The 20,842-nt window shown below is 41.5% G+C and overlaps 1 protein-coding gene across 8 annotated transcripts in view; it reads left to right on the plus strand.

Moving 5' to 3' along the window:
- LOC108503005 (sodium channel protein type 5 subunit alpha-like) overlaps positions 1–20,842 on the plus strand; it is a 224,290-nt gene that overhangs the window by 148,684 nt on the left and 54,764 nt on the right. For 6 of the 8 annotated variants that reach the window (XM_017826522.1, XM_017826526.1, XM_017826523.1 and 3 more), the window contains 2 exons: positions 3,045–3,515; positions 17,720–17,866. In XM_017826522.1, coding sequence (XP_017682011.1) covers positions 3,045–3,515; positions 17,720–17,866 — 618 coding nt within the window. The remainder of the gene's footprint in view (positions 1–3,044; positions 3,516–17,719; positions 17,867–20,842) is intronic. The other 2 variants (XM_017826524.1, XM_017826525.1) reach the window with 2 other exon arrangements.

Genomic DNA, 20,842 nt, shown 5'->3' on the forward strand with positions numbered 1-20,842 from the left:
GTCTAGGACCACTGGGGATACTCTAAAGTATCCATCCTGGCCTCCAGCTGGACACAGATCTCCCATAACAGTGTGTCCTGCTGGTCAGTTGCCTCCGGATGACTCGGGCATGGCAGGGGCAGTTGGCAAATCCATGTAGCCTTGGCCCAGTCACCGGTGTTTGGTCAGTCTCCACTGTCTACATAATGAATTTCTACTGACTGAAATAGGGCTTAGATGTCTCGTTAGACTCTCAAGATTTAGTTTCTGAGGCTGGAGGCAGCTGCCACCCTTGATGAGTGATTTGGTTGCCTGCTGCAACATCTCGTTGTGTCCTGGCTGAGTGGCAGATGGGGCTTAAGAAGAACACAGGCATCCTGTAGGTCTGGTGCAGGTGTCCCAGATAACTTCAAACATCAGCAGACACCTCTGCTAAGGTAACTGAATTGCACCTATGAAGTCCAGAAGATTTTTATTCTAGCTTTCTTTATCTGTTACCTTCTTCCAGCTCCTTCCTATGTCCATAGGTTGTCGCCAAGAAGGAGACACACTGTGTGGCTTGTTCCAAGCTCTTTCTGCACTGGTGTCTCTTCTCTGCACACATGCTTATTTTGAGGACACTGTTAGCAATGTGATTGTCTCTGAGACCTCATCCTTCTATCAAACTTGGTTGAAAATGGCTAGAGGAGTTCTATCAGGGACTCCTTCCCTGATGGGCTCCCACCTGCTTGGCTGTATATCCAATACTCTGGTTTTCAACTACCTCTCACATCACTTGCAGTGCGTCCAAGTGGGGTATGAAATGAAAGATTGATTCATGCCAGACCACCACAATAATTAGGAGACCCACACAAGCTGTCACTGACACTCCAGTTTGACGGAGCAGCTAAGGAATAATTAGCTTCAACCTCACTTCAGAGCAGGGCAGTGCTCAGCACAGTGATAGTTTACTCAGTGGTTCATAATGGATGTGGGCAACTGCTGTGCTACCAACTGCTTTTGTTTGTAATCACAGTGATTGCAAAGGGTACCTTACAATATTGACAGGGCACTTCAAATGCAGTGTCATCAGAGTGATTAAGACCAGGTTTTCAGAGTTCCATCTCACATATTCTGAATATTTGAAATAAGAGAGAATGGGTGGGGGGAGGATAGCAATAGACTGTGGTGTTTTGGTAAGGTCCAGTTAAATAGAAGTACTTTTTATATTGTTTATTTTGGCCTAGCGGGATTTATCCGTTTAAAATACTGTCAGAAAGAGAGAAGTCAGGGAACTTACAGATATTTCTGGTAACATTAAGGGATCATAGATAAAATATCTTCACAAAGTCAATTTTATTGCTATAAATGTCAGAAGTGCTGCAGCACTGATCTCTCCTTCATTGTACCACAGAGCTGGCAACCACCCCCCTTGTACAGGCATCAGAGTTGATACCAGGCAATTTGATCCCAGTTTATTTGGGTTAAATATATTTTAGCTGATATTGGTTTGAGTCACTTTTGTTCCATCCTTATCATCCCAGACATCTACCTCCAGTGTGAACTTCTTGTCTCTGTGAATCCAGCACAAAAGCTGCAATTCATTCCTTCTCAGACCATGAGCATGTGTAACCTCCAGCAACTGCCTGTTAGAGATGTTACTGGGAATAGCCTTCTAGAAAAAGATGGTTTTATTTATTGGATATAATTTTATTTATGTGGGGTGGGGGGTGTAAAAAGAGATTTAAATCATCAAATATGTCACTCAGATGTGTAGTTGTGTCTAATCTTGCCATGCACTACCAGCAAAGGTAGACAGTTCTAAGTTGCAAGAACAGGAGGAATCTAAGTCTCCAGTTCAGTTTGGATCTTCTCATACACCTGTGAAAATCTTCACATAGTTTTTTCATGACTAGTAGCAGCATTTTCAGGACCAAACCTGCTTTGGGAGTGAGCCCTGCTCTTATTTAGCTACAGTAGTCTGGTTGTGATGGCTTGTTTAGCCTGGAGGGAAAAGTTTTTGAAGCTATTTGACCTCTTAGGTGTTTATTCACAGTCACAATACATTTTCTTCGTGGCCCAGAGGATATTTAAAACAAGACTGTCTGTGAAAATGCATACAAATGTTAGAAATGTTTCCAACTGTACTATTTGGTTTAAGTGCCGTGCCTATGTATATAATTATCATAAAATCATAGAATAGTTTGGGTTGGAAGGGACCTTTAAAGGTCACCTAGTCCAACCCTCAGCGGTGAATAGGGACATTTTTAACTAGATTAGGTTGCTCAGAGCCCAGTCCAACCTGACCTTGAATATTTCCAGGGATGGAGCATCCACCACCTCTCTGGGCAACCTGTACCAGTGCCTTACCATCCTCATCTTAGGAATTTTCTTCCTTATATCTAGCAAGAGACTACCCTCTTTTAGTTTAAGGCCATTTCCCTTGTCCTATTGCAACAATCCTATTAAAAAGTTTGTCCCCATCTCTCTTGTAGAGCCCCCTTTAAGCACTGAAAGGCTGCAGTGATGTTCTCACAGACCCACTTTTTGAGCATATCCAGGTCACTATGTATCATCTACTACGAAACATAAATAACAATATTCACGCTGAATAAAAAGCAAAAAGGCCCTGAAAACATTCTTCCTATAGTCTTTTTCTACATGCAAACAGCACCTTTACAGATGTCAATTAGTGCTGTAATTAGTGATTTTCTCCAAGATGGAATATGGGCAATTACAGGGAATTCATTGTACCACCACCACTGAGAATGTTTACAGCATAGAGCTTCCAATGAAAATTTTATTTGGTATTCTGTTTCTGAGCTTAATATTTTATTTTCCATATTTTGGGGTGTTAGGGGTTGGGAAAGGGAATGTCTGAGTGTGTCCATGGTGTATTTCTGCACATGAAATCAGTGTATTTGGAAGTACCCGCAGACCTCCTTTTCCTACTGAAATCACCTGTATTTGAGGGAGTTCCACAGTGGTATTATGTTGTCACAGACGAGACAAAACTCAGACCCTCCTGTCTCCAAGACCTCCAGATTGAAGGCTCATCCATTTCCTTTCGACTTTATTAATTTCAGGTGCTCAACCTGTTCCTTGCCTTGCTGCTGAGCTCCTTCAGCGCTGACAACCTCTCGGCACCAGACGAGGATGGGGAGCTGAACAACCTGCAGCTCGCTTTTGCTCGGATCAACAGGGGCCTCCAGTACGCCAAAAAAGCCATGTGGAATTTTTGCTGCCACGTCCTCCGGCACCCCAAGACAACAGCTGAAAAGAAGGCAATGATGAAGCTCGCTGCCCAGAACCCAGGTGCCCTTAACAACTGTGTGAACAGCCACACCACCGCCGAGCTCGGCAAGGACATGGAGAATCACAAGGAGAATCACGCTGAGGATGGGATGAATAAAAATGGAGAGAAACACCTAGGAATTACAGAAAATGATGATTTTATGACCAATCCTGACCTGTCCATTTGTGTTCCTATTGCTGTGGGAGAGTCGGATATCGAGGAGGAAGATGAGGAGCAAAGCACCTTTACGGAAATGGAGCAGGTAGGCAACAAAAATGTTTGCTATTTGCAGTTTATTAAGATGGCCTTTGTTCCCACCCTTGGTCTGGATCCCTGGCTAGTGATGCAAATGTCCTATGGCCTAATCCTGCCTTTGATATGTTGTTAACTTCAGAAGAAGTTACAGATGCATATCCTAGAGCAAAATTCAGTTTCCAAATAGAGTCATTCTCTTTCTTATTTTTTTTTTTTTTGCTTGTCTAAATTAATTCTTCTAACCAGAGCAATTAAACCCTTTCTCACACAGGAGAATGTTTTTTTCCCTTTCAGCTGAATCATGGGAATGCTGCAGAACAAATCTTAGGTTAACAGGGGTTTTTTCTCAGTGTGCAAAAATGGGCAATGTCTTAGTTTGTTTTGTGCAACTAGAATAGAGGGCCAGGTAGTTCTCTTAAAAATACAATGAGACAGAGGCTGATATGACAAGGCACCAGAGAAAGAGAGAAGATATGTTATCATTTGTATTCAGACAGGAAAAGCACTTATTTGCCTGCTCTTTCGTGTGACATGGCAGATTTTCATTTTTTCCAGAGCACTCAGTCGTAAAGGCGGAAAAATTCTATGTGGTTTGAAGTGTTGTGTAAAACGAAGAAAAAAAATCTTCAGGGGAATGCTTTTCTTTCTCTGCTTCTCCCCCTCTCCCCTTTCTACCAACTTTATCTCTTGGTTCCACACACCATATCTAGTTAATGTTTTCCAGACCCTCCAGCCTTGATCCAGCATCTTCTGACGTTGCCCGAGACCAACAGAGTTCAGCAGGCACTGGATCAAAGCTCCTGTTTCAGATCCAGCTGTCAGGAGGGATCCTCGATCTCTTGGTTGAGGGGAAGAAAGTTTTGAAGCAAAATAGTTCTTAGAGAAGGCCTAAAAAAATCTCTAAGGAAGGACTCTGTGTCAAGAGTTGGGCACAAATCAGCTGCCAAAATTTAATTTCTGCTGTTCCGTTGTGGAAACCTCTTCAGTGTCAGTGAATCTGCTCACCAACAAGTCTTTCACATTGATCCTCTCACTGGGGAGAGGAAGAGCAAGAGGTCAGAAAACTTTATCATCAACCTCCACTGTCCAAATGGACACCTAGGTAACAAAAAGAGAAGACTTAAATTTTTGGTAAACACTTTTAGGGACATTTTTATCTCTTTTTTTTTTCTTTTTAAGAAATATTTTTATTGAAGTGACCTGGGGATCAATGTGGGTGGTGTGGATAATATCTGTTTTTTCTTTGAAGTCCTTCTCTATTCCCAGGTTGTATTACTTAAACCTAGAAGCAGAGAACATTTGGAAAGAGAATTATGAATACAGTAGATGGGGGAGAGAACTGGAAAAAGGAAGTAAAATTCATGAGTTGAGATAAAGACACTGGAAATTTTGCACTTGAGTGTCCATGATGTCTGGTAGCCTGTGCCTGTACATGCACAAATGTGTATGTTGCATCACTGTGTTCCTTCTTTCTCAAGATAAATAGTAAGATTTACAGTTACAAGATTAAATTGCAGCATAGGGCATGGAAGGTTAGGGATCTATATGTCTTACTGTACTTTAAAACTATAGAAATGCAGACTTCTGTTTAGGTGCATGGTGTGTCCCTGTAGGTGCTGGTGTGTGTATTAGTAGATGGAGCAGGTAGCTGTCATTTTATGCTGTACAGCAAGTAAATTTGGAATTAGAGCTTTAGTGAGATCTGTTATAGTCATGAGGGAGAGAGCTCCTGTAGAAAAATAAGCATTTTATTGAAACAGAACATTATGAATAAAAGTTGACTTGAAAATATTAAGAAAACTTCTAATAGTTTCAATAATATTGAAACATCATCATATGTAATATAAACATTGAGGATTCAGAGTGAAACAAAATAGGGGGAAAAAAACCCCAGCAGGAGAAGCAAACCAAAATACTGTTTTCCCACTGTACCTTTTAATGAAATTTTTGATAAACGTTAGAGGAGCATTGCCACATTACCACAAGATATTTGGATTGCAGTGAAGCAATGTGGTTCACTGCTAGCATATGCATTAAACAGAAGGCATGGAACTGCGAAATGAATTAATTAGCTTTGTCACTAGTGTTTTCCAGGCTTGGACAAACAGCTGCTTAAGTCACTGCTGTTCCCTTGTGCATAGCCCTGATCAATGGTTTGCAACCTTTATCTGCAGGTCTGAGGGGTCTAGTGCTAAAAAGGTCCAAACAAGAGGCAAGTTCACATATCCAGCAAACAATTTTAACAAATTCCTGGAGGGGAAAACGTGTGCGCACAAGGGCGTTCCGACTAAAAGGCTCGAAATACATTGGCATAATAAATAAACAAAAATAGGAAGAAGCTTAACAGCAAAAATGATAATTGTGTGATGAGCTTTGCATTTGCTTTCCTCTAAAACCCTAATAAATTGCACAGCTGTAAATGTCTCCAAACGGAGCAGAGCCGTGAGAAAGCAGATACCGACAAATTCAAAAATCTGTCATTTTTAATAAAGCCCATTCCAAAGATAAATGATCTCTGGACTCACAGAAAAATTCCCTTGATCAACATGGAGGTTCCTGCAGAAGATATTATTGCATCTGGAGGTTGGTATGAAATCCCAATTCCCTGGATATAGAGTTGTGGGCATTACAGTGTATTGACTTTTCTATCAAGGACATTCCTGTGGGACTCTGGGGAAAAAACTTCCCCACTCAATCCCAGAAGCTTTAATCCTGCAAACCCCAACTCCATGGATGTCCTTTCTTCCTCCTGTCCAGGATGGTCATGATAACCAAATCAGAGCTTGCAAAGGACGAAAACATGAACAAGAGCAAAATTTACATGATTGCACTGAGAGGGCACAATTACAGTGAAGTGTCATTTAGTGGGGAGGGCATCACACAGAAACCAAACAAGAACTACCAAGGGTATGCTAAACATTCAAATCTATTCTAACTTTCCCCTAATCATAATCCATATTTTTACATATTTAAATATTTTAGGATGTACAAAGAGAATGTGTATGTATATCTACTTCTCAAGAGAAGACAATGTACCCCACTTCCCTTTAAAGTTGCTGGCTGACCTGGAATTGAGCAGCCCTCTGGTGACATTGCCAGAACCTCTCTTCCCTCCTCCTGCATGTAGGTTTTGGTTCAACAGCATGGAAGAGGAGGTGACAGGAGATGCATAAAAAGGGAACATGTGGTTGTATGCCTCTCAAGTGCACAGCTAGTAAACCTACAAAAGTCTTACACGTCCTTTACACATCCCCTGTTAGTTGAAGATTCCAGACCACATTTAGTTCATCATGTGCCCCCATCAGTCTGACTTGTCTGTCATGACAGAGAGGCTAATGGGAGGTTGGTCTCAGGCAGAACCACAAAGTTATTGATCTCGATGGAGTGTTTTAGGGTGATGATCTGCTCAGCTTACAACTCCTGTACCAATGCTGGGCTCTTCCCAGAAAGTCACAAAACTAGTCTAAAGTAAGCCATTGTGGCTGTGACAAATGGGTCCCAGAGCATTCCACGCACCGGTTTGAAATTTCAGATGATGAGAAAACCTTCTGTGACTGCACATTTTCCTCTGAGTAATAGAAATGTCTAAGTTTAAATTTCAGCTGCCATTTCTATTATCAAAGCTCACACTGGCAGCAGCCGTCTTCCTGAAAGCTACCAATTTGTGGCACTGTCATTGAGAGGGTTCTGAGGGAGAGAGCCCACCTGATAGCTTCTAAATCTCCTTTGATTACTGAGATGCAAGTGAGATGCTCTGCCAGCTTTGAGAGCCAGGGGAACCATGCCTGTAGCCCACACATACGGGGAAAGGATCCAGAAGAAAAGCTGAACAATGAAAGTCAGCACAGGTGCAAGAAGCAAGAAGTGAGGCTGAGAAAGAATCACCTTGAGCTAAATTAATTTGTCACTATTGTGTGATATGTGTGTTGCTGCTGGTCACTGCATAATTTTAGTTTGTGTCTTTATTTAACCCTCTCTCCTTGCCCTCTTCATGGTGCTGGGAAGTCTCTCCCTTTCAGACGACAAGATTTCTTGAGGATTTAATGATTTTAACTTCATAATGAGAACAAGAATAACTGTCTTTCATTATTATCCTTGCCTTTGAGATGTATAATTTAAATAGGCGCTGTCCTACCAAGAAAACTGTTCCAAAAAGCTCAGCAGCAACCACAGTAATGTGCTGGCTGCATCTTCTCAAGGTTCTTTTGGGTTCTCATTTTGGCTTCCTAGATGATTAAAAGGTGGAAATCATAGTCTTGAACCTCCATAGAGTGTCTTGTAATTGCTTTATGGCTATCTTTTCATATGTGAAATCACCTTTCAGTCTCCCAAAGGAGTAAGAACAGATCATTGGGCCAGTCACCTGATGGGTCAGTTAAGTGTACACAGTCCAGTCCAACTAAAGCAGTGGATTCAACCAGAACTTACTTGTAATTTAGCTACATTGCAGGTTTCAGACATCAGAGAGACTTGTACCATTTGCATTAGATATCTAAGTCCAAAGCTCCTATCTTCGAAATTTCTACTTTAGTTATTGCTTCCCCTTCAAGTGGCCCACAGCTGTAGCCCAGAACAGCGTGTGCCTTTTTCACAGTGACATTACTTTGTGCTTCAGAGAACTCCTGGGATTAATGGACTGAAAGGAGGTTCTAGATGAGTAGTGCTGGGTGTCCTAAATCAGACCCTGAAGTACAACATCCTGCACTTAAACTGTTAACTCTTCCTTGTTCCTATTACCCCAGCCCTCACTAATGTCCAGGTCTTTTTGCACGCCATCTGCATCCTTTTCTGCATCCGTGAGTTCCTACAGGCAGGAAAAGTTAGTAGCATAACCTAAGGAAATGGTTCTACCCTTTCCCCCTTTCCTTGCTCTTTCCGTCAGTCGAACAGGGTTGTTACATTTTTCTCGCCTTCCCTAAATTTAGTTACTACACATATTGCCTTACTCAAACCACTGCCCTCAACTCCACCTGTTTGTAGTCACTCAGCACAACACTGAGAAGGTGGTCCGTGCTGTGGTGGCTCTTGGCCACGTCTCACCCTCGCCCCCCGTGCAGTGACAGAGCCGGGCACAGACTCTGCTTTCCGCAGGGATAACACCTTTGTGTTTGCACAGGCAGCGCAGTGCCGAGCCAGCAGCACTTGCCTGCTTGTCTCCAGAAAATGCCATTATTGATTTGTTCCGATGGAGTGGCTAATTGGGTCATATGGAAAGTGCTGGCTGCCTGCTGCCGGGACGGAGCGCTTTGCAGCTTCTTACCCCTTCCTCGGCTCCAGGCACGCAGGCCCTGGGAGCGCTGTCTTTTCCTGCTCCGTGTCCAGGTCCCAGCTCCCACCAGAGCCAGTCTGTGCCAGCCTGAGGAGGGCTGCCCCATTCTCCTGCCTCAGGCTTACCCCTGGCTCTGGAAATCCTTAAACTGCAGGGAATTGTTCCTGTGCCTGCTGGGGGTTACCTTCCCCCCGATGTGGCATTGCCTGAGGGGAGGGGGCAATGTCTTTTATTGTCTCTCAGAGTCTCCCAGTTTCCCACGGCACTGCTGCACTTCTCAGTTGGATTTTCTTAGATCCCTTTGGCACAGAGCAGCACCTCTGCTGTCATTTTCAAGATGTTTGGGTCTGGGTCTGCACAGAGGACCCCAGCGCTGTACATTACCTAGAGTTTGCACAGATTCCTTGCTACAGAGCACACTTTGCTCTCTCAGTCATACTCACATTTTTTTCTTGGTTGTGAATTCTCCCATCTTGTATACCCTTGTCTGGACTTCACCAAACATATTTCCCAGGAAAAACAGGTTTCTAGCTTTAGATGAGTAACCGCCTCTGTACACATCAAAGATAAAGCTGGCTGCCACCTCCATTTCTATTCCATTGGTACAGTTTCTATATTGCCCTGAACTGGATCAAACCCCCAAGCTTTTATTCTCTTCTTCCCTTATATATATCAGAATTACTAACTCATTTCATTTCATTTGACAAGGTAAAACTGTTTCTGATGGCTTTTTTGCATGTTTCTACCGGTAAGAGATTCATAATTTTGAGGTCAGGGGTGGCCATAAGGGTATGATGGTTCTGCTTTCTCATAGCACTGAGTCAAAGACTTCATCCACTAATTTCTGCACAGAGCCTGTGAGTTTATTTTAGCTATGATACATCATTTGTAAGACAGAGAAAAATAAAAAAGAATGAAATTTCTCAGGTAACAGAGAGTTCACCATCTGCATGTGGACCCACATCTGTTTCCTTTGTATGCAGTGGCAATTTTACTGTACAATTCCTGTGCATTACAGACCTGCTCCTAAACCTGAAGGGATTCTGTAAAATTCAATAGAATTATTCTAGGTTGATGTAAGTGTATCCAAAATTATTGAAAATTGCTATAAAAATGCCAGTGCACAAAGATTTTGATATAAAATTGTTTTTGACAATATCTTATGCTCCTAATAATTCTAACATCTATAAATCAGAGATATCATGAAGCCATGTGTTTATTTGATAAGCTGCAATAATTTCAGCCTTTTAGTGCAGGAAATATACTTTACTGTCAGGAACCCTAATGCCTTTTCAATCTGTATTTATATTCCTTCTGTTTTCAGTTCCAGTCTGTGGGACACATTCTCTTTGAGTGTAACTGGATAAAATACCTTTGAATTCTGTTGATGACTCCCCAGTTCTCATTGGCAGGAGAGTGAGCCCACGTGTGTACATGCCTGCTGCACACAATAAATCTTACAGCATTCTTCCTGTCAGCTTTACTTGGGCCAATATTTTTCAGATCATTAAATAAGATAGAAGGGGGTTTTCACTGTTATTACCTACATAGTTTGCCTGGGTTCCTCACTTTTTAAGCAGTATGTTTTGCTTTGTGCTTCTTAAAAACTGTGTAGAACTCAATTATTAGCTAATTATTTTTAGCAATAGAAGAGAACGTTTCTGGATTTATTGTCTTCAGAAGAATATCAACAAGGGCATTAGAAAAAGAGACAGGACTGTAAATCCCAGCAGCACATTTAAAGCACCTAAGTCCTCATCTGTGCTTCTTCCTGTAGAAAGACGTTTGTGTTTATTTTGTAGCAGCACAGTGGGGCAGAAGACTCCTGTGTCAGACCCTGCTGACGTGATTAGAGCAGTCACACCATGAACAAAGGTTTTAGGGTGCTTATTCAGTACGCGGTGGCAGGGAAATATATTTGTCCACAGCATAATGCCTAAGGTGTAGGAAACACAGGGAGTTGATGGAGGAGAGAAAGAGGAGGGAGGAAAAAAAAAAAAACAACAAAAACAAAACAAACCCAGGCTGGCATTGAAGGAGCCGATATCAGGCGTAGCGGAGTTGACAGCATGCGTTTGGACAAGTGCCCAGACCGTGGACTACGCGTCGGCCACAGCTTACTGGATGCCATTTCCCAGTATCCATATCCCTCCCCGGAGCAAAATGCTGCCCAGAAGTGAGCATTTCTCACTGTTTCTCCCTTTGGTATAAAGAAAATGCCGACATTTAGCATTTTGGGCAAAATGAACAGCAGCCGGTTCCCCAACGGCTCCCGTGCCAAGTGAGGCAGTGCGCGCGTGCGTGTGCTGGAGGGGTGAGATTGCTCCCGTTAATTATAGTCCAAAATAACAACATTTAAATTAATGATTATTTTGTTGCTTTTGCCTGTAATAATATGAGACTTGCCTAATGATCAAAATATTAACATCTTATTTGGGTGAAAGGTTCTGGGTTATTTCAGGCACTCTCACTCACTGCGCTTTGAGGCAAACTTCCAAAATTCAGGCTTCCATCAGAGGAGCCCATTAGCTTGAGTTCTTCATATTATACTGTGGAGAGATCCCAATTACCAAAAGAAACATAAAGTAGATTGTGATTAAACTTCAAAATGCAATTTAGCAGAAGGTATTAGGTTGAACTCTGAACAATGAACACTTATGAAACACTTTCACTGCCTATTTAAGCCTATTGAATTGATAACAGGATAAATTAACTTTGGCAGTCCATCTTTTTGCCAAGTACCCCTTTTTAGACAAGTTTTAAGAGTCAACCCTTGGAATAATGAATCTATATTTTATTATGGGCAGCATGTTGCTCAGTGTGGTAAAAGATCTTAGGCCAGGAAGGCAGAAGCCATTAGAAATAATGTGCCTTCCTTCTCTACAACCAGAGCTCAAAGGCTTTAAGTATTCTGGATTAATCCAAGAAGGAGCACTGCTGAACTGCTGTTTCTGTCTTTGAGGGATGACGTTTTGCTAAGCATCCCACATTCATGCAGAGACCAGCAGTTAGTGGCTGTGATGACATTTGTCTGGCAAAGTTTTAATTTACCTTTATTTAAAGTGGAAGAAAATACCAGGTCGGGCTGGGTCCAGGGGAGTTTTTGCTGTTAACAGTCTCTGCTGAGCAGCTGTGGTTTCTGGCAAGCCCTAGCCTTAGACGTTCTGAATTGTAATGGCCAGATTCTGGTATTTTTATCCAGCTAAGTACTCACAGGTGCATAATTTTTCTAAAACAAGTACTGGATCTTTCTTCCAAATACCCTGTGACTTTCAGGGGGAAAAGAATGTGTTTCTTAGGTCAAACAGTGAGACAAGATCTGTGTTTAACTACACAGGTATAATTTCAGATTTCCATGGCCTTAACTCTAACAGGTGACAATGCAGATGGAAACTCACCTGAGACCTGTAGACAACCAGGTTGGGGGTATCCTTTCATCTCCCCAGGAGCTGGGCAACAGACCTCTGCTCTTTCCAAACTCAGAGGCTATTGTGTTGATTACAGTGTTTAACCTGTTTTTCCCATGTTTTAGTGATTTGGGTTTTTATAACCATGGTTCCTATAAAGGCTGGGTCATCAAGAAAGTGAAGAAAAAAATAGCACGTATGGATTCACATGACAAATATGAGCAGTACCTTCTAATTCTGATGTTTTACTACTCTCTTTGCACTGTATTGATTCTGGCTTCTGCATAGATGAAACGACAGGGAGCAGCAGATAAGGGCCACAAAACTGATCAAAAATCAGCCTACTAAGCTAGCCTGATGTCTGGTTGTTTCTGCTGAAGTGGAAGGATGGACCAGGTGGCAAAGGATGGAGAGTGGGCATCACCAGTCTCAAACAAACAAGTTTAGACTTTTCTGTATTCGTCCCCCCTCTGAGGAATTTGCAGGTCTTAAATTATGTGCATGTGGCAACCTTAAGGTGGGACTTGACATACTTTACATCAGTATTGCAAACATTGTAGTCTACTAATAAAATGCCCTTGTAAAGGAACATAGTGTAACACAAGTCCTTTCTGTGTCTCAGCTATAATCCTAGTGCTGTGGGGTGGTATTGCTCCAGGTTTTTCTCTGATTTCTCATTAAACTGAGTAGTGGCAACTCTGCTTTACAGAAGCAATTCTTCAAAGCAGGTTAGAGAGATTCTTAAATATGCACACTTAAAATTGACAGCTGCACTCCAGCCCTCCTTTATTCCTAGCGGAATAAGTGATACTAATCTTCCCCTTCTCATATTAGGGAAGCAAGGGAATTTTCCTGATCTATTTGGTGATTTCTCTTCATGCAGAAAGATAAATCCACTGATTTTATTGGTGCTACAAGGATTTACATTTATTTGTGGAAAAGGAGAACCAAGATCATAAATGATCTGTTCTGGTAATAAGGGCCCACGATTCGTTTCTCTGGTTTGTGGTTTTTATTTCTGCCCCTCAGAATCTGTTTTACCTCAGATTTTTCAAGGCTTTTCAGAAACACTGAATTCAGCATTATCTGAGAGTTGTCATCCTGACAGCTCTGCAAACTGTAGTCTCCTGTCTACTNAAAAGTGCCACCAAGGCAGTAATGCAAGCTCGCTGTGTTTCAGCAGCACTGCAATCTGCTTGCTTCTCCACTTATGTAGAGGTAGGATATAAACAGCTCAGTTTTCACCATCATTTACTTCTTGGCTTCTTTGCAGTGGAAAGGTGCCAGTTACTAGACACAAACTGTTGCTGAGAAAGGGTGCCAATTGCTACCAGGCATGGCAATTTTATGAAATCCGTAGCTGTCTGCAAGGAGGAACACAAACATCAACAACTACTTTACAGAGTAAACAGTCCTCTTATAACTATATGTGTCACACTGCTGAACTGGGTTTACTATACATGAGGTGTCTGAAATTTAGCTATAGGAAGCTTTGCAGGCTAAAATATGCATTTCTTGAGGAGACTCAGTTTCGTAGTGTTACTCATTCATGAGTGGCTAAAGCAAAGATATTTCTGTTGTCAGCATCCTGGGCTGTTGCTGCTGCTGCTGCTTCCTCTGATGGGCAACATCCCGTGGTACAGGAGGGTCTCACCAGAATGGACAAGTAGGGTGGGGAGGAGGGAGGGGGGAACTGCAAGCTTCCACTCCTGAGTCTGCACCTGGAAATGTCTTGACCAGCTCATTCCTGGAAAGTGACTGCAGAACCCAGACATCCCTGAATTCCCATTAGTGTCTCAAAAGTGGTCTTCAAAGAGGCAGATGGACTCATAAGTCTGCTGGGGAGTAGAGAACAAACATGGTGTCAGAGCTTCCCATTGCATTGTGGACTGAGTAAAGGGCAGTTTGCATTTGCACTGTCTCACCAGAGAAAGGGAAAACCCTTATACTTTTCATAAAACAATTTTAATTAACTTCCTCCTGCCACATAATTTTTCTTGCTGACTCTGCAGTGGCAGTGGCAAGGGAGAGGGGCCTGCAGAGCCAATTCCCACTTCTTTCCTCCCCACCTGCTTGGGACAAGAAGCTTTCTGCTATCAAAGGATTTGCACGTCATCTTTCCCACAACACTCATGGCCAGGGAATCAGGGAACAAATGTTGCAAGTTAGGGCCATGATCTAGGAAGTGAGAGAAGCATCAGGAGAACCCACTTGAACCAATCACCATCCGAAATGCAAGTCCTGGGATCCTCTTTCTAAATTTGTTTGCACAGAACGGAAAAAATGATATTTCCATGGGCAAGGAATAAAGTGAATCCATGCTGATGACAGGTATTTGTTTTGTTTTGCCAACAGCAAGTCCTCTTTCCAAAGGATCGGCATTTGCACTAATCCCCATTTGAGCCTGAAACAATTAGCTGATCTGTGCTTTTCAGAGACAGAAGTGTGGAGCCTTTGCATTTATTTGTGTCAGCAAACAAGTATGTGGGTCTGTGCAGCAGCACACTTGAGATGTCACCCAGATTATGCTCTGTTTTCAGAGCTGTTGCTGTTTTGCTGGTGCTACAACTGGCTTGCAGCACACAAGGGGACAACACTGTGTCCATCCTCCTCCATGTACTAATTACTGGTGTGGTGTTGGCAGATCACCTCCTTTTAGGGTCCAGATCAGAGCAGAGGTGAGCAAACTTTTGGTTTATGTTCTAAAGGAGATGAGGTCAGTCCCAGCTTTCCCTTTTGAATGCAAAAAATTTTTGTATTGCTGAGTAATTTTACTTTATAAATGAAGAAAACAACTGAATCGATAAATATTAACATAATGTGTATTGCCTTGGCAACATGGCACTCGATACAAAAATTAAAAACAAATTATGTAAACCACCCACGGTGGGGAGCTTTACAGGAGATAGACCTGCTGCCGTTGCTGCCAGAAGAACAAATCATCTGGAATCAGAACAAAAGCAAACAGCCCGAAGTTAAACAACATAAACCAAAGGCACCTTTCCCCAGACAGGTCTCTGCTGATTTTCAGGTGCTGTGTGCTGTAAATGAGACTGTTGCATCCCATGAGAGTGGTTTACCAGGGCTGTCATCAGTTGCTTGCAAAAGCTCAGCTGATTCCCAAACGCTTCTTCTGGGATCAGTCTACGCAACCAAATTCTTTTGAAGAATCTATTTCTCTTAAGCATTGTCTTGCACCGTATAAGTTTAGAGGCCAAGTTTGAAAACACATGCTGATGAACCAAATCATTATCCAAGCACATCGATACATTTCATCAGTTTTAATTAACATTAACTCATTGGGTGCTTGGTAGAAGTGTGATTCCTAGGAAGAAGCTGGGTCCATGTTTCCTAGAGTTTAGTCTCTACAAAAGGATTGCTAAATCTTGGTACCACACAGAGGGATTAATAAATAGAGATTTGCTGTAATTTTGGCATTTGACTCTAGATTAGTACAATAATTTGTCTCAGAGCTTGAATATTCGTCAGATCAACTGAGTTACACAGTCTGTGCTCTTACAGTGCATAGTTTCTAATGAATCTGAGTACACAACCTTTCTGCATAAATGAACTTGAGACGTCACCTCGGATTGCATTGCACTTTTAACATGAAACAATTGTTTCTGTTGTTCCAGTGCTATAACCAATATCATGCCATTAAGATTACTTGGTACTAAGTTGTATGCACATTGCATTTAAAAAAAAAAGGACTTTTTATGGCTGAATGCCTTACTTGTGCAGACTGTGCCTTCCACTTTGGCTTCTCCCCTGAATATTACACTATTTTCAAAAATAAAGACTGTTAAAGAGGCTGAAAGAGTGTTACTTTTTGTCCTGGACATACCTGTAACTCAGGTTATGGAGAAATCTTTGGCCTGTCAAGAGCAGTGCTAACCTGTGACTAGAAATTGTATGTAGTACATTCTTATGCAGAGGGTATAGTCTTGGACATGCATAATTTGATTTATTAAAGTTAGAATACATTTTAGACCACATGCCCTCTGAAGCAGGAAACAAGTAATTTGATTTTAAATTAATTTGCTAGAAACACGCGACGACATTTGAAAAGACTGGCACAAACCTGACAGTCCAAAAGTATTTATACAGAGAGCAATTTGCTTAACCAACTGCTTCCTTTGTGTCATTTGGTCTTTCAGATAGTTATATTTGGAATAAAGTGTTTTTTTCTGCTTCGGGTACCTCTTGAGGGACTTCCTGTGGTGATGTGGCTTTAGAACTGAGGCAGGTAGGCTGCGGCTCCCTGGGGAAGGGAAATTCGCTTAATACATGAATAAAATCGAGTGTCAGTCAAGTCAAGGGAAAGAAAAGATGGACAGGCGAAAGATAAATAGGTTTAAATAATTACTGTTGAAATCCGGTCATGCTTGTAATTTTTTTTCTCAGCATGGAAGTCCCTCTGTAAGCAATTCAGCACAACCCTTTGAATCTGGCTGGAGTTTTATTAATATTTTAGTAGCCGCGTTAGTAATGGCATGAACAGTGGTGGTGTTGTGATGAGCTATGGAGTTTTCAGTGAAATCCCCATCTTAGGTGAATCAATAAAGCCCCACAAACAGAAAACCTGGGCCTCCAGAGGTAGGGACCAACCCTTAAAACACACTCTCCTCTGCCATTAGTCCTGGGAGCACTTCTTGAGAGCTCAGCAGCAATAATCATCACCCCAGGAAGAACGGGCTGGATTTAATGGCACCACTCATGCTAGCAAGCACTAGGTCTAGTCAGATGCGTTTATGGAAAAAAAAAAATATTGCTCTGATTCCAGAGTTCATCCCCTTTCAGGGAAGTACTTCAGAATGTGCTCTCCTTTCAACCTGCGGTTGAGCCCCGTTGGCATCAGTGGGTGCAAAGTAGCCTTAAGTGTTTTGCTGAATAGGAGCTGCAATGCATTTGTGTGTTTACCTGAAGTTTTTCCACATCTACTTTCAGATACCTTTTATCTCTTCCAGTGAACTTTGGGTTTTCCTCCACTTCAATATGTATCCTGTCTTCTCTGGGTGTGGGGTGTTTTTTTTACTCTCTTTCAAGCAGACCTGTAGCACAGCATTGGGTTTTGCTCTCTTGCCTTTCTCCAGCTGTTACACTGAGTATCTCCACCTCATTGTGCAACTTCAGATCACAACCCTTGGTTATTTGGCCGAACTACAATCACCTCTCTGTGTTCCTCAGGTCACTGGAGGAAGTTTGTGTCTCAAAACCGGACTCAAAATAGAGATTGCAAGGGAATTTCCTCCCACCTCAGCAACAGCAGCTCAGAAAAAAAAAAAAAAAAAAAAAAAAAAAGAAGTTGGACTGTTTGCATGTCCATTTGCTACAGCCTTGGCATATCCGTTTGCTAAAGCACAAAAATTGCAACATAAGCTTGTATTACCTTGTTTCTTGCCATTTTTCTTAAGGTGCCGTCCCCTGACAAGTATAGTCCAGGCTATTTTCGCTTCTAGTTGGAGAGTTGTCCCTAAGAAATAAGCATGCTATCAAAGAAAAAAAGAAAATAAACCCATCTAGGATTATTTCCAGCAGGAAAAACAACTGCAGCTGAGGGGGCAGCGAGGTCAAAGCCCAGGAGTCCGGAGTCAGAACTCTGAGATTTGTGAAGAGTTAAGTGAGTTGCACATGGATAAGCAGTTGAAGGCTGAGCCACCACCTCCAGTAGGGCAAAAAGAGGTAACAGAAACAACTTTCCTACCTGATACTGCATGCAATGCATTGCACCAGCTCCATAGTGCATGTCACTGGTTTATGTGGGGTTTATGGCTTGTAAAAATGTGTGTTTGTCAAGGGGTAGGAAAGCAATAGTGTGTAGCAGGTTTTAGTAAAGAAGAGAGAGGATTTTGTTATAATAAAAATAATTGGAAAGCTTGGAAAATGTGCATTATAAATTAAGATGGGATTCTAAGAGGCTTTGGGGAAAATAATAAATTATCTATAATGTTACTGTCTTGTTTTAGGAGCAAATATGTGTGTGTTTTCCCACTGAAAATCAGCTCCGAGAATGGCATCTGCTGAATTGGCAGATCTGTACCTTGAGTTCACTGGAGGGCATCTGCTCTCTGTCACAGATTAACAATTCTTTTCCTGTTAACACATAGACCCAAGAAAGGTGCGACAATTTGAGTAGCTGATGTGTAACTAAATAGCAAGCCTTGGTATTAGTCAGTTGATCTGGACAAAGTGCAGCTCACTCATTGTTTCTTAATACGTACACATGGACATTTTTTTTCAATTTTTAGGATTATGTTGTCCCTATAAATACCAAGAATACATGTATTTGTACTGTACACTGAGTGACTTCAGGCTGTGTAATTCTCTGTATCCTCATTGCTGACTTCCTGGGGTTTCTTCCCCTTCAGATTTATCATTTTATTGACATAACATTGCCTTTATTATTAGGGAGTGATGGATTCCTCTCTTTGAAATCAAGAAGTGGAGGTTTGGGATCTCCTCAGAGTCTGGAGAACTCCATAGCTCCTTGAGATTAGAACCAGGTGTGGTTGTGTGGGACAAGAGTTAATGAGAGGGAAAGGATGACACAGTACGTACATCACACCTCTCCCAGTTCTGCTGTAAAACTGCTGGCAAGTTTGTGCACAGCAAGAGCAATCCTATGGAGAAATCTTGACAGAACTACAGGAAACAGACTCATCCCTCAACTGGGGCTCACCTTCTCCAGGCCTGCTGATTCATTTTGTCATACAGGGTGGAATTTACTGAACTAAATGTAGACATCTGCATCTGAACTTGTCATCTGAGGCCCCTGTATACTCAATGTGTGTCTCATCTCCAACTGAACCCAACAATTGCATTAGGTCAGATGTTGTAAAAATGCCCATTTCCCTCCACTGACCATAAAGGAAGCACTTAGGTTGCACACTTAGGTGAGATAAATTCCACTCACAGGAACCAAAAATCCTCTAGCCTTGAAGCTTTTCTTTAAGGAGCAATCCTCTTTCCCAGAGTACTTCTTGGCATCTTGAACTTCGTCTTCAGAAAGAAAACATCCTGAACTTTAGAGGAAGGAGACTCAAATATTTGATATCCCTGCCTCAGGAAAAAAAAATGTATGTATATTTAACAAAAAAAACCCACCAAAACTTTTAAATAAGGTAAGGAAGCATAATAACTAGGACGAATTAAAAGACCATGTCAGGAATTCTTCTCTCAGGGGATTGGTTATCCTTCATGTTTAAATGTCTTTTTGAGATAAATAAACCCTGTGATCCTAACAGGGAGGCCAGAAATCTAAGTCCTTTTTTAGTGCTATAACAAAATGTCATGACAAGTCAGGAACATTCTAGCCTTGATATATTCAGCAACATTGTGATAAAGAAATAATCCCCATTTCCTCCCTCAACTTTCAAAGGGTCCTGAGACACAAATGTCACCTTTCTATAGCAGAGCATAATTGATTCTATTTGCAGCTGCTTAGAAAGAGGTGGAGGAATATGGAAATAATCCAGGGAGGACTTGAAATCAAACGGAAGTTCACATGAGGTTATGAATGCCAACATAAAAGAGCAAAGCCCAAAGGATGCTATTTTTGAAGGCCAGATCTTGTGTGGACACTACATACTTATGGTCCTCCTATTCAGAAGTAATCTTTGTGCCGGCACACAAGGACATGCTCATCGTCTTTTTGATGAATGTCCCAAGAAGTTGCAACTTGCCAAATAAAGCCAACAACTGCATGGGAGTAACAGATTTGGTATGCCCAAGAGGCAGGGCTTTCAGTGATTCAGTCAGTAACAGGAAACATTGAATGTGTTCTGAAAAAACGCTGTTTATGTCAGTAAAGGATACATTATATGATTAAAAATTCATCCTGTATAAATCATCAGAAAGGCACCACAGAAATAAAATCGTTGATGTTACAGGAGGATAAGACCTCAGAGTACAAACTGGTTGCTTTCTCTGCCAAAATGCTGACCCATAAAATATTTTGTACAGCTTTGTGGAATCTACCTTTAAATGTATCAGGCAACTTGGATTTCTTCATTTACCAAAGGGAACAATTCGCTTGCTAAAAAAAAAAAAATCTCTTGGCTGGGTATATTGCCTTAAATACCAGCCCTTTTTTTCCCCTATTTTTCCTTTCAAAGTGCCATTTCATTACTGTCTTTTACTAATTTTATCCATCAATCTCTTTTTATGATGTCTTTAATATGACTTACTTTATTAGACTGTTGATTGCTTCCTATTGTCTGGGGCTTACCCCCCCCCGAAGTCACACAGCATTGTTCTTTCATTTCATTATTTCTTGTAAATTAGTATCTCTGTGCCCTTTTCTGGCTTTTTTACCTCTTTCTCTACAACTCCCTCAATTGTTCCTTTTCGGAGTTCTTTTGCCAAGAAGCAAGCACATATTCCAAATACAATTTCTACAGAACTGTAAGAGAAGAAATAGCATCTCATTATCTAGATGTGATGCTTTCATATGGTTTTCTGCATCGTTATATCCCACTGCAAAATCACGCCTAATTTTTTTAATATTATTCCAGGTTTCCAAAATTTCATTTGAAATTTTCCTGTAACTCTTTCATTTGTATTTTTTTGAATCATGTCCCATTTTGCTATATTTTCTCCATATTTCACTTATCTTTTCCTTTCTGCTTCCTCGATTTCAATACTCTCTCCAATTTAATG

The sequence above is a fragment of the Lepidothrix coronata genome, unplaced genomic scaffold, assembly GCF_001604755.1.
Source record: "Lepidothrix coronata isolate B3197 unplaced genomic scaffold, Lepidothrix_coronata-1.0 Scaffold128, whole genome shotgun sequence".
Classification (NCBI taxonomy): domain Eukaryota; kingdom Metazoa; phylum Chordata; class Aves; order Passeriformes; family Pipridae; genus Lepidothrix; species Lepidothrix coronata.